We start from the raw sequence: 13,768 nt of genomic DNA, 5'->3' as shown, positions 1-13,768 counted from the left end.
GTTGGCTATTGCAGTCAAAAAAAAAGGGAGAATAGATAGTTGCAGTCAGATAGTATTTACATGTTTAAATATGCCTACGTTTTCAGAAGTCTCCTGCAAAAGCACTGTTGACCGACAGGCAGAAAATGCCTGTCAGCATGTTACTGTGAGCAAAAACCCTGTGTGAAGAAAAAAAAACTGTGACATGGACAAAGTATTTCAAACTTATTGAAATGCTCAGGCTTAACAGCAGACAGAAGCTTATTTAAGATGGAGCTGTTTAATGTTTAAAGACAGGGATGTGTGTGTAAAGTCAAGCTCCCAAACTGCGGAGAATTGAAATTATGTATACACCCAAGAAGCATTGCAGGCTGCTGTTGCTTATGCAAAGAGTATGGAGAGGCATTTTAGTTTTCCTCTTATTTTCGTGGTGTAACGCTGAAAATATAATGTGAGATTAATTGTTTCTTTAATGTTTGTGATGTTAGCCACCTATTTGTTCACCGCTGCTTCACTGTCTGCAGAAGAAAAAAGGTTATTGTCACCGATTCCAGCGGCTTCAGTCTTAATTTCTGGACTGGAATAAATGGGATTTAAAAAAAAAAAAAAGCAGGATTGCTCGATGTGTCTCATGCCTTCAAGGCAGAATCTATTATTGTTTTGGTGGATACTTTAAGGAGATCTTGCATCCATCGCAGCAACTCCTAAGTCAAAATGCTGCAAACCATTTCCGACCTTGTGTCAGCAGGCCGCACCGACTGGTTCCAATTAAAACGCGAGGAAGGAAACGTGTAGGTCAAAACAGAGCCGCTCTGGCGACAAAGAAACCGGTCATACAATGTAATAAATTATAGCACAGTTTTTTGGATGAAGGCACATCCATGTCCGCCCGTCACCTCCTGTTTTCGGTATCCCCAGAGCTAACTGGAGCTCTTGAATTTATTGACGACTTTCTTCTCCTTTACTCGCCTGTTCTGAAACCAGATTGTCACTTGTCTCTCTGTCAGGTTTGTCTGGGCTGATATCCTCCTCCTTTTGTCCTTGGTGATGAATTTATTGGCTGCGTACTCCCTTTCCAGTTCCTTGAGCTGCACCTTGGTGTATGGCACACGCTTCTTTCTCCCACGGCGGATCGAGCTGTCTCCTCCTGATACAGTGTCTGTGGACACAGAAACGCAGCAGCACATTTAAACAGGCTCGACTGCATCACACAGAAAACGAAAATTTTCTTTTTCAGCTGAAACTTTTAATTCTCTACTATTTTTGTCGTTCGGATGCAGTATTAAATATCAACATTAGACATAACATACACATATTTTGCGAGTTTATCTGCACATTCCCTTCAACAATGCATATTTCTGTGACAATAAAACAATAAAAGTACCTTGTAAAGAGGATTTCCACAGAGGATTTGACTGTGGCTGCTCCTTGGTGCAGTAAACTTGACCGCTCCAGCCATTAGTGATGGCCCACGGCTGGTAGGGCTCCATGGGCAGCAGAGACTCGTGTCTTGGCTCAGATGGAGCACTCAGCGCAGGCACGACAGGGACGTCCAAGTAGCTGGGCTGGTAAGGAGCTGAGGAGTAGCCCTGATAAAACGCAAATTCCTTCGCCCTGGTTGAGAACTCCTCACCAGAGACCGCTGAGTCCATGTATTTATCGCCATAACCTGAGGGCTGCGCGCAAGCCTTGACGCTGCCGTGTGACATCCTGCATGGGTAATAACTGCTGCCAAAGTATCCATAGGGCAAAGACGCATTGGGCGAGCTCTGAGTGGCAGAACAGGGGCTGCACTGTTTGCCAGGCTCCCCCATGCCAGAGACTGGCACCTCACTAGCGGTGTAGGTGTTGCTCGGAGCCAGCGAGGTTGGATGCGCTAACAAATTCCTGCACTGGTTCGCAGCAAAATTGCCTCCAGTAAATCCTTCCATGTTCTTGCTTCTTTCATCCAAGCCGCTGTCGTAGAGAAACATCACCGGGTCAATCCAGTGCGAGTGGAGGAGTAATGAAGCGGTCATAGCATGCCCTACATCGAGACGACCAACTCTTTTTCAAAATCCCCTCGACTGAGCAGAGACAGGGACTCAGAGAGAGTAACGATACCAACACGCCTGAGTACATAAAGATCGCAAGGTTATTGGCCAGGGCCAAACACGTGATATGCAAAGGAGATGATAAACGTCTAGACATCAGATAACGCAAATTAAACTGTATCTTTGTGAAGATATATTCTACATCAGTATATTCTTCTTTTAAGCAAAGAAGCCTTAAGGATATTTTCCAAACAAAGTGCTATTGGAAACGGAGTGAACCTGTGATGTAAAAGCAGGCTTGTGTTCCGCGTAGTGCCATCCCGACACGCTTATTTGAGGAAAAACTATTTCATATATTAGATTTTGGAACGGTGCGTAATTGCGCGTCATTCTGGCTGCACAAGCTCTTAATCTTAAGAATGAAGCAAAATGATTTCGGATATGTGGATTCAAAATAATCTTTTATATCTTAAGATGGGGCTTTTTATGTGCTTTCAGTCTAAGGCCAGAAGTTAACTAAATGTACCGGCATGTTTTCAAATGATCTGAACTGACTGACTGTCTTAGAAAGAGGCTTTCAGGTTTTGATTATTCAGGCGGATTCAAATTACAGAATTAAAACAAACCAATGTGCCATGCAAATATTTCAAAGGCGTATTATAACATCAATAGTGAGTTTAATCATCCTCACATTTGGCCCTGCAACGTGTTAACGTAGACATTAAGTTCAGTGTCAGCAAAATACCAAAAGCATGTCACATTTGGCTGCACTCTTCCTCATACGGGTTAGACGCGGCTGGAGGCCAAGGTCAAGTTGAAAGTTGCAGTCTGGCCAAATAGGCACCTCACGCCAAGAAGCCCGAGGAGAAAACACCGCTAAATACCGAGAGGGAAATCTCATCCACAGACTGTGCTCGTTTTTTTTTAAAACACAAGTTACATTTACTTGTTATCCACGGTTTGAATTATGACCCTGCCAGACTTTTGCTGTAAGAAAAGAAACGACTGGTATTTGATGGTCGAAATCGAAGATGAGGATGAATTATTTTTCTCCTTACACTAGAGTAAAATCTAACAGGAAAAGAAACAGTTCTTCAACACGCCTGCATGTTTCTACCTTCTGCGTAAAATGCCTCCATAGGTGGGCTACTGTTTACGCAGGACGCAGAGCTAAAAACAGTCTCTTTTTTTGTGGAGGGGCCACATATGCGATACATAAACAAATCCTTCAGGAGTACGATTCTGTAGTGCACGAATGAAAGTAAAATGCTGTTTTCGGTTTGGTCTATATGTGGCACCGAAACGTTCAGCAGTGTGGGAGAGCTGTGACAGACTGGGGAGGTGAACGTGGACGCGAGGGTTGAGATTAGTGACAAGCAAAATACTGACTTAACTTTCAGAATTCATTTTTGTTTTATTTCCAAGGTGAGGCCACAGACGCAGAGAAATGGATCCCCACCTAAATTTGAGCACCTTCTATTTTTAATAGAGTTTTCCCACCTTTTGAGGCTGTAAATCTTTATGGCCCAAGTTCATGGCTTGTAGGCAGGAGTGAGCAGTGGTCTACATTTCAGGGAAAAGCCACAATATTTTATGTAACTGAATAGTTTGTCTGATTTTTGTTTTTATTGTACTGTTGTTTGTTGATAACCGACTTTTTTTTTTTTTTTAATTACAACTATAACACATTACACTTTGGATGGAAAATACGTGTCACTTTCTTAGATTTCGCATGAAACTTATTAAGAAAAAGAGTATTGGCTGAACGGGAATCACCTCAGCCATGTTGTTCACACTTTGGAGGGCAGCTGTCTTTCTGTACCTACACAGCAGCTGGTTATTATCTCAGCAGTTAAGTCATTTTAACAAAAAAAAATTAAATGTGCCGTCAACACACACACACACACACGGGTCTTCTCCTCTTAGCCTACATGCAAATGTGCCAGTGAGCCAAGATGAAGCTACTTCAGTTTCTTCAAAAACTAGTCCATGATAAACCAGAGTGCTACGGGCTCAGACAGGAAGAATGAAAACGACGTGGATCTCTACACTCTTTAATTATACTCTTAATTATCACTCGTCTCTTTAAATGAAAGCCGAAAAGCTGCGCCAGTTTACAACTAACATGCTACAGTTTGTACAATTACTCTGAAATAATTCTGCTCATTCAAAATGAATACAGATGAAAGTGTATCTATGACGGCAAACCGGACTCGGACTTAATAAAAACTGATTATTGATTATTGTATCGACAATGTTGTGATTGCAGTAAGTTTGATTGTTTTGGTCTAATGATTTACAAGGCTTTAAAAAGCAGAATATATACACGTGTATTTTGTAATATAGCAAACTGAAGCTGTCGTTGCTCCCAACGCAAAATGGAAAAGCAAACTAAAAACTTCGCTTTGTTGCATTTGGAACAGGCAAAAAAAACCAAGATGTTTTGTGACAAGTCTTCAGTGTTTGGATAAAACATCCACACTCGGTCCAACTTGAAGACTGGATGAGTCTTTTGGCTGATGCGCATATGCAATATGTGCCTATATGCAAAAATGCAGCTCATTCAAATGTGGTGAAGAGGCAGGAGGGATGACGTGCAGCGCTGCAGCAGATGATGTCAGGCTGGGTGTATGTATGTATGCAATGCATGCATGCATGTATGTATGTATGAGTATGAGAGTGTGTGTGTGTGTCTGCTGGAGGCCTGAGACCAAAGTGCTGCTCTGTTTGCAGTACCTATCAAGTAGATGACAACAGGGCTCTTAGCCTACAGTGCTTAATGGACTTTTTATGGGTTTGTCTTGTGATCGCCTGACCTGTGGCACCTTGGCCCCTCAGTGGCTCTTGGCAAACTAGATCAGAAACGTGCCGCCCTCCTGGTCTGGCCTAAAGCCCGGATAGAGGAGTGGTCCGCGTCCCAAAAACAGTAAAGCTGGCTGCATGATGGGACACTCAAGTCACAGCTTTGTTTCACAGTTGCAGTTCGATTGGAAATATGCATTATGAACATCATAATCTTCATCAGAGATTAAATTCTAGCAGTGGGGCAGGGGGTGTTGGATAATTGAGTTTTAAGAGAAAAAAAAAAAGTTGACGTGGTCTTTAATTGGAGAAAATCGCGTGCAGCTCTGGCCTCACGTTTCTGTAGCCAAGGCTGTTCCTGCAGCATTTTATCGTGTGCACGGCATCAGTGAGCACACGAGGCAAAATGCTTGTCCAAATACGATACATTTAGAATTTAAATTGCCATTTTCGTTGCGAGAATAAGTATCCATCATCCTCTGCGTCTGGTGTTTGGCTGCATTTACGCGCTGCATACATTCAGTCATTTAAGCAGCGTCCACATAAAGCTCTTCCCTTTGAATCTGAGAGTTAAACCGAGAAAACAGAATTTATGGCACTTCCAGATTTAAAAAGGTATGCTTATATTTCACTTAAGTTCAAATTCACAGATGGAAAAATTGAATCCAAAGGAAAGTGGTGAATTAATTGTCTGATGATTTACATCACGATTTGTCTTTATTTCCTATCAGGATATGATATGACACTCTTATCCAAAGTAACAGTTTCACTGTTGAGAGAAGTAACCCCCATGAACAGAAAATAACGGCAACGTAAAGAAATGATCACAAACAATAGATAAATATGTGGAGACTAAACTGTGTTTGCAGCTGTTCAGCCTTGAAAAACAAACTAATTGTCCTCTTAACATCACAGCTTCCCAAACTCTTTGCATTTTAAGTAGCAGGATCTGCAGAGCTGCCACTGCGTGATAGTCTGCTAAGTTTTTTGCATCTTCTGTATATCTGACAATTCACATACTTCTAAAACTGAAAGGAGTGTTGCGTTTTTAAAAAGGCTAGATCACACAGGAAACACGATTTCCAGCAGGAGTGAAGTGCACACACGATCTGTTAGGTTGTGTTGGAGCTCTGTTGGCTTCATGTCTTTCACAACTTTGAGAAGAAAAAAAAAAAAGAAAGAAAAAAAAAAAAAAAAAGTCCTCAGGGCGAAATACACCCTAACTACACTATGTTAGTCCTGTGCAGGGCCAGGGCTGGCAAGGCTGTGGACGGTGTGGAGGCTGACATTACTGGCCCTCCTCCTCACGCAGGAACTGGAATACGGAGGAGAAATCTTTATTAGCGTAACCGCGGGCGCACATCATACGGTAGATCTGATGGGCTAAGGAGCCGAGAGGGACAGGAGTCTTTGTGTTGGTGGCTGTGTTCTGTGCGAGACCTAGATCCTGAAAAAGAAAAGCAAACATACATATGAAAAACCAACAGAGCAGAAAATTAAACTCTAAACCCAAAAACCACCAGTCCACATACCGCAAAGATTTTTTTTCTATGTTGTAATAATATGGGCTTGATTCCCTTCTAAGGGGGGATGTAAACTCCTGCTGAATAGCTCACTGCATCATTTTAAGTGGTGCCACCTAAAATAGAAATTTCTTTTTTTTAAAAAACACCCCCGTCACATGCAGAACATATGACACAGAAATGAGCCTGACTGACTGACTCACAATGGATCTGATACATAAAGAGGATATGAATGACACAAATCCACTTAATGAACACATTTTTATAGTCTTTCGTCCTAAAAATATTATGGATATTAGGAACAAATGATTTCTCCAAACTTAGTAGAGGAAACATAACTCTTATGGACATAAAATGCTTTTTATTTTTTCAAATTTGTGATGACGCGGTCAAAATGCACATACCTAAAAGGTGTACCACTAAAGCTCTAATGAAATGCAGGAACGTACAGTTCAGGAAGGTGTAACAAGTCATTAAACTGACCTTAGCCATCAGCTGGGTGCCGAAGCCTCCCTGGTAGTTATTCCCAGATGGGACTCCCTCCATGACCCCAGGAACAGGGTTGTAGGTGTCGCTGGACCAGCATCGACCTGAACTCATGTTCAGGATCTTGGCCAACAGTTTGGGATCGAGACCAAGTCTGTGAGTGAAGGCAAATTCCATTTTACTGACACAAAGTGCAAAGCTACTGTGGTCATGATTGAAAAATGACTGCATATGCTGTTATTTTAATGTGTTCACCTGATTCCCAAGTTCATTGTCTCTGAAGTCCCAATCATTCCAATAGCTAGAAGCATATTGTTACAGATTTTAGCAGCCTGAAACAAAACAGAATGTTAATATTCAATAACCTGAACTTCATGTGGATTACTCATATTTAACAACTTAAATTTTTGATTTAAGTAAACAATTTGAAAAAAACAAACAAACAAACACAAACCAAAAAAAAACTAAAACAAAATACATTTGTCATTGCAGTTTCTGGAAAATATAAAATATGTGCTCATACCTGTCCAGTTCCAACCTGACCGCAGTACACCACATTTGCTCCCATGCAGCTGAGGAGCTCTTTGGCTGCAGTAAATTCCTCCTCTGCTCCTCCAACCATAAAAGTCAGTTTACCCGAACTGGCAGCACCCACACCTGGGGATGGGAAATTATGCTTACATCAACTGAATCATCTGTAAGACTGCAGAGATGGTTGGTATATGGTGATTTTCTGAAAGTTTTAGCAACTGAAATCAGATGAACAAAAGGGAAACTTGTGAATTAGTTCAAAGTTACCCTTTTTAATCACAGCAGCTGGCTCACAGTGGCTGGAAGGAGCTACCGTCCTATATGGTGCATGTTTGGCATAGTGTGGAAAATGTTTTCATGTAGTAACAAGAAAAGCGTCATTTCTTTCAACACTTTAAACTGAAGCTCATATTATCTTTATTGTCTCCAAGCCAAGTGTTTTGTTTAACTGTTTGACAACAGTCATGGCTCCTTATACTCGGTGCCACTGCCCTTTATCCTCCTGAGTCCCAAAGCTTTCTTGGGAACGTGGATGTGCATTACAGCCAGAATATTTTCACGTGATACTACATGGGGTAAAGGAAATAAATATTATATACTATAAGTTTAAATGTCTTTGTTGCAGTCCACTCATTTCTTGTCAGCTCTATATCTCTGTGCTATCGAATCTCTAATAAAAAGGCAGATAATAAAACAGAATAAAATAAAAAGAACACTAATACTGGCGAAATTGGTGTTCCAACAAAAAGAACACCCCTTTGGCAATGATATATATTTATAATTGTGTCTGATTGTATACAAAATAAACACATTTTGGACAATATACAATAAATAGGGAATCAACACGGCAGCTAAGTAGATATTAAAAGACAACTGACAGGATATTGTTTTTAAAAAAAAATAATGATAATAAAATAAAATATTTGAGTAAGGACAATATCCAATAGCGTGGCGTCACTTGGGAGGTCTGTCCAAAGTTTGGTCAGCCCTTGCCTAGATTTAGGAGCAGCTGTGTCTGGATCTATTTGTACATTTCACGGTGCATTCAGGTTCACATAGGGTTAAAAGCTCAGTGATATACAATAACCAGGTGCAAGACACATGGGTGCCAAGAAATTAAACAACATAGACTTATAATTAATCCTAACGTTTACAGGAAGCCAATGGAGAGAGGCCAAGATGGGTGTAACATGTTTCCACCTCCCTAGTCCTCAGGAGCGTTCTGCCAGCAGCATTTGGTACTAACTGGAATCTAGAAGGGCTGTGGGACAGGTGGGAGTTACAGCAGTCGAGCCAAGACATTGAGTATGAATTTTGAAGCCATTAACTCCTGTTATAACGGTAATTAAAAAAACATAAATGTAGCAAGATTTAACAATAGTTAAAATGTGTCAAACAGACAGAAAGATTTCTGCCATTCAAAGAATGATATTTGGAAATACAGTGTGATTGGTCACATTGTAGAAGTTGATACATTCAGTCTTCAAGAGTGTGAAGACAGTGACATACAGTATGGATGGAAAATAAATCTGAGGTAGGAGGTTATTATTTAAAAATGGAGAACAGTAATTAACAGCTATACAACTTCATATTATTGACTTTATGATTGGTCATTTGAATTGTTTCAATATGACATTAGCAAAACACAATTTGCCCATTTATCTATGCAGCAACTCAAAAGTAAAATACAACATACCCTCACAGCACAAAAAAAAACATAAAACCCAAATGTCCATTTCATGGTTCAAAAGCAGACAAAAAAGGGTATTCTTAAGTGGGACAAATGCTACACATGTGCAAGTGATGCAGCCTTTAGTTAAAATACCAAAACTGTGAAAAGTGGGTTTGTGGATTTTCTCCAGTGGAAACATTCGTCTCAACTGTGCAAAAAATTCACCCACACATTTAAAGAAAGAAGTGAGACCTGAAATTAGAGGGGCGCCGTTTACAATCTAAGGAATTGTGGAGTGTTTCGGAGAAAAATAAACTAATCTAGCCAACATTAAACCAGCAGACATATTTGTCAAACTTAATCAATTTAGTATTTCCGGGCGGTCTACTAGAAAACTGAGTTGTCGCTCCATACCAAATAAGGCAAATGGACTGTATTTGTATAGCTCCTTTCTAGTCTTCTTGACCACTGAAAGTGCTTTTACACTACACTCACACATCAATCATACACTGACAACAGCGGATACGACGCAAGGTGGCAACCTGCTCATCGGTCAGAGAACAACTGTTCACCTGGGCTTCAGTATCTTGATGAGGGATACTGAAACATGCTACAATATAAACCCTCTGGGGGAAAATACCACATACGACGTTTGTTCTTGATCCATATTTCTCTTCTTTACCACCAGACCACCAGTCAATTATTTCAGACTTCTACTGTTGCCTTTGGTAAAATAAGCACTTCAGTCTGAGGAAAAAGTAAAGATGGCAGTTAACTCCTCTGGTCCTTACATTTTCTCACACGAAGAAACAACCATCAGACACATGCTGACTCAATTATGTCCCCACCACCATGTGCGCTTTCAAGTTTAAGCTTTAACCACACTGGATTACACAGTCACTATCAGTCCCCACTGTGCTTCTTTTAATTTCTGTCTGACCACTGGAGATGTGCCATTTTGAAGCTAAAGCCTGGTGATTGACAGGATGTATCAAAGTATGAAATGTAATTCACTAGTTAAACTGCTGCCGCCACCACACACACACACACACACAAGTTCAAGGAGGAAAGCTGGACAACTTTAATCCACATGCACTACCACAGGACGGAAGCATATAAATCATCACTAATCTTTAGGGCCCGGCTGTAAAATGGACCAAAATCAATTCAAAGAAAGTGGCCGTCTTGACGTTGACGAGGCCAAGTTCAAACAAACTTTCTGTGTGGACCCCCAGGAAAGTCAGAGAGCACATACTTTACAGCTAGAAACACTTCTGCAGGTAGCTGCTCCTCCTCCTCATCTTAGATAAATGCTGATGGTGCACTTTATCAACAGTAACGTCAGAAAAAAAAAAACGACATTAGCAGCAATACTGGATTTGCCACTATTGAAAAAATGAGTGCAGAAATGCCGACGTCCATTTAAAGTTCAACTCAACATAACATTAAGGCAGCTGGTGAGTTTAGATAACATGTTGTCCCAAAAGTAAGAATCCCTTCCCTGCATTCTGCACACACATTACCAGTACTGTGATACACATCAGAGGTCATGATATTGGAAAGTTAGACTGTTGAGTCTACCTTTCCAATAGTGTAGCTGAAATGATTAGTTGATTAATCGAGCAACAGAAAATACATCTGCAACTATGTTGATAAGTGATTAACAGCTTAAGTAACTTTCTTACAGCAGAAATGACAAAAAAATTCTAAACTTTGAATATATTCTGGTTTTGTCAGACTTCCATGGTAGTAAACTAAACATCTTTGTGTTTTGGACTGTTGGTATAACAAAACAATGTCACCATGGGCCCTGGGAAGATCGTTTTTACCATAGGAGTACCATATCTGTTAAAAACATTTTAACAGATATGGTATGTTCTCAAAAGTACACACTCTCTATAAAATGTAATATAGTTCACAGCTCAACAGCCTGCAGAATACCATTAAATTGAATCAAGAGCTCTCTAAAACAGTTTAAACAAAAACTTGACATTATAACCTTTGTGAGGAGCTTCTTGGAGGGTAAAAGGACTGTACTTGTGCAGCGCCTGTCTAGTCTTTTCCAATCACTCAAAGCACTTTTACACTACATTCACAATTACCCATTCATACTTTCCCAACCTGCCATCACAAGGGAACTAATCATTCACACAGTAAAGTTATGCTTCAGGAGCAGTTTGGAGTTCAGGGTCTTGCCCAAAGAAAGAAGAAATGTGGACTGGAACCGCTGATCTTCCGATTGGTGGACTACCCGCTCTGCCTCTGAGCCACAGCCGCCCAGACATTAGTTTTAGCAAAGGCTACCTACTAAACTCACAACTGAGTGTAGGTGTTTCAAGATTAGACAGCGAAGTCTAATATATTACACAACCAATATCGCAATCAAAAACGTAAAACTTACCTCCTGATACAGGTGCATCCATGAAAACTGCCCCCATTTTCTCAGCAGCAGCCGCCATCTCTTTTGAAACAGCTGGGTCAATGGTGCTGGAGTCAATGAGTAGAGAGCCTTTTTTCACCTTTCTGTGGGAAAAAATAACAAACAGTGCACGAGTTAGAAACGGACCTAACCCCATGAGGTTATTATAAATGTACTGAAAGAGAAACCGAAGTATACTTGAGAATGCCATTGGGTCCAGTGTACACATCTATGACATTGGGACTAGAGGGGAGCATGGTGATTATGCGGTCAGCCTTGTCTGCTACGTCAGCAGGATTATCCACAATCTGAAAAAAAAAACAAAATCACACAGAATCAGGGGGTAAGATCAGAAAGAAAAAAAAAACACATGGAAACTGTTTTTAATTTAAGACTTGTGTACATTTTACACTCCTACCTGTGCACCCAGCTCTTGCACTTCCTTGCAGGACTCTGGGAAAACGTCCGTAGCAATGACCGGATATCCGTGCTTCAGCAAGTTCTTTGCCATCGGGTTTCCCATATTACCCAGACCAACAAACCCCACCTGTGTCTTCGAGGCCATAGACCTTGTGGAGACTACAACATAATGGCCAAGTCGATCAATCATCAGACACCGTTTGTTACATATTCAAAGACAAAGATCCTTGTCATTAGTCACAATGTTTGTGTAGCATCGATAGGTTTTTATTTTGTAAATAATTAAAATGGAAGAACTTCTCTGACCCAAGTTATTAACAGACTTGTTAGGATGCAATGTCTTAAAATATCCAGGGGTGCCATGTTTAAATTTAAACATGTCACCCCTGGATATTTTAAATTCAAATGCAATTGCCCTTCAGTGGCAAAGTCATCTGATCTAATAGCACCCAGCTCAAGACTTTCCAATATTTACTTTGCTATTTCTTGATAAGAGCACATTACTTTAAAAGATTAGTGTGCATATTGTAAGTTTAAAGAAAGAACTTACTAGGACAAAAGTGTGCTGTAAGGCTGTTGTTTCTGTTGTACTACCATTAGTTTGTGAGTAAACTCACAAGTAAACTCACAAACTAATGTATACAAACGATAACACTTTTTGTGCAGCCTAAAAGGAGCAAGATACATAAACTTTTGGGAGTGGATTTGATTTTTTTCATTTAAAATGAATGTGATCCTCAGTTTGTCCCTCTCCGAAGCGTTTCCATGCTTTACCAAAGAATCTGCCATGGCAAAGTGCACGGTGACTTATATTACATAATGTGCTTTATCTAAAGCAACATCAGGCACGCACACACACACACACACACACACACAGTGGGACACAAACACTCAAACATTGTGGTCGAGACGCATTTGGCTGTAAATACAGAGCTCAGACAAGCGACCCGGCGCGCAAACAACTCGTAATTTGAACAGAAAAGCTTCTTAAACAGCACAGTGAGAGCTGGAGCCCCTGCAGGAGCAGCTAAGTCCAGTCTAGCGAACACGAACTCAAACTTCACTGCTAACATTTCAAGCAAAAGTGCTGTTTTCGTGACACAAGAGCCTTTAAGTACCGACATGAGCGTCTGCAATAAGCGCGGGAACGTGCACAACGCGTCCACAACCGTAGTTTCATCTCCTTACCAAATGCAAAGTCAACATGCTTGCAACACCCTCCAACTAGATATCGAGACCCTCTCAACACAGCGGCCATGCTTCTTTCCTCTTGACCTTACGTGTGACGTGGAGTACGTAAATTAATGGCGGATGTTTCCTCCAATCAAACAATAGATCGGCGAAGCACGGCCTCCCAAGTTCAGCCAGTCAGCTGGAGGGGAGGGCCTTGGATATATTTATACATTCACACATACTCAGGCCTACGTGGTTAAATATCAGTAGATAGACTTGTTATACTTACAGTACAGTGTTCATATTAATGACTTGACATGAAGATGAGTGCAAAGGTCCTGCATTCAAAGCTGCTCTTCAGTAAAAGAATCACAATAGGTTTACATATACGCCATATAAGTCAAACTGAGGAAATTGTCATGGTATAATAATAATAATAATAATAATAATAATAATAATTATTATTATTATTATTATTATTATTATTATAATAAACATAGTAAGGCAAAATAGTAAAGCTAATCAAGAAAAATGAAATTGAAATAAAAACATTCACAACAAGAAAAAAATATGGATAAACAAGCCTATTCTTGAAAAGAAAGAGCCACATGCCTACAGTTTGTGCAATAATGTGCAAAACCTGAACCATGGAATCTGCAAAAAAGTAGTTAAATATTATAAGCTAAAGGTATAACTATTCATCATTCACATATTTCATCGTTTAATCATA

The 13,768-nt window shown here is 40.3% G+C and overlaps 2 protein-coding genes across 2 annotated transcripts; both read right to left on the bottom strand.

The window, feature by feature from the left end:
* Positions 1-696: 696 nt before the first annotated feature.
* Positions 697-2,034, bottom strand: hoxa13b (homeobox A13b). The gene is made up of 2 exons (XM_070835429.1): positions 1,364-2,034; positions 697-1,138 (listed from the first exon to the last, which is right to left on the bottom strand). The coding sequence occupies exons 1-2, from the start codon at positions 1,995-1,997 to the stop codon at positions 900-902; spliced, it is 873 nt and encodes a 290-aa protein (XP_070691530.1). The 5' UTR covers positions 1,998-2,034; the 3' UTR covers positions 697-899.
* Positions 2,035-5,497: 3,463 nt separating this feature from the next.
* On the bottom strand, positions 5,498-13,132 carry hibadhb (3-hydroxyisobutyrate dehydrogenase b). Its single transcript, XM_070835265.1, has 8 exons — positions 13,054-13,132; positions 11,864-12,024; positions 11,644-11,753; positions 11,428-11,549; positions 7,347-7,480; positions 7,079-7,155; positions 6,821-6,977; positions 5,498-6,261 (listed from the first exon to the last, which is right to left on the bottom strand). The coding sequence occupies exons 1-8, from the start codon at positions 13,121-13,123 to the stop codon at positions 6,103-6,105; spliced, it is 990 nt and encodes a 329-aa protein (XP_070691366.1). The 5' UTR covers positions 13,124-13,132; the 3' UTR covers positions 5,498-6,102.
* Positions 13,133-13,768: the final 636 nt, after the last annotated feature.

This window comes from Pempheris klunzingeri, chromosome 8 (genome assembly GCF_042242105.1).
Source record: "Pempheris klunzingeri isolate RE-2024b chromosome 8, fPemKlu1.hap1, whole genome shotgun sequence".
NCBI classification, from domain to species: Eukaryota; Metazoa; Chordata; class Actinopteri; order Acropomatiformes; family Pempheridae; genus Pempheris; species Pempheris klunzingeri.
This window is presented reverse-complemented; position numbering and strand designations above follow the sequence as displayed.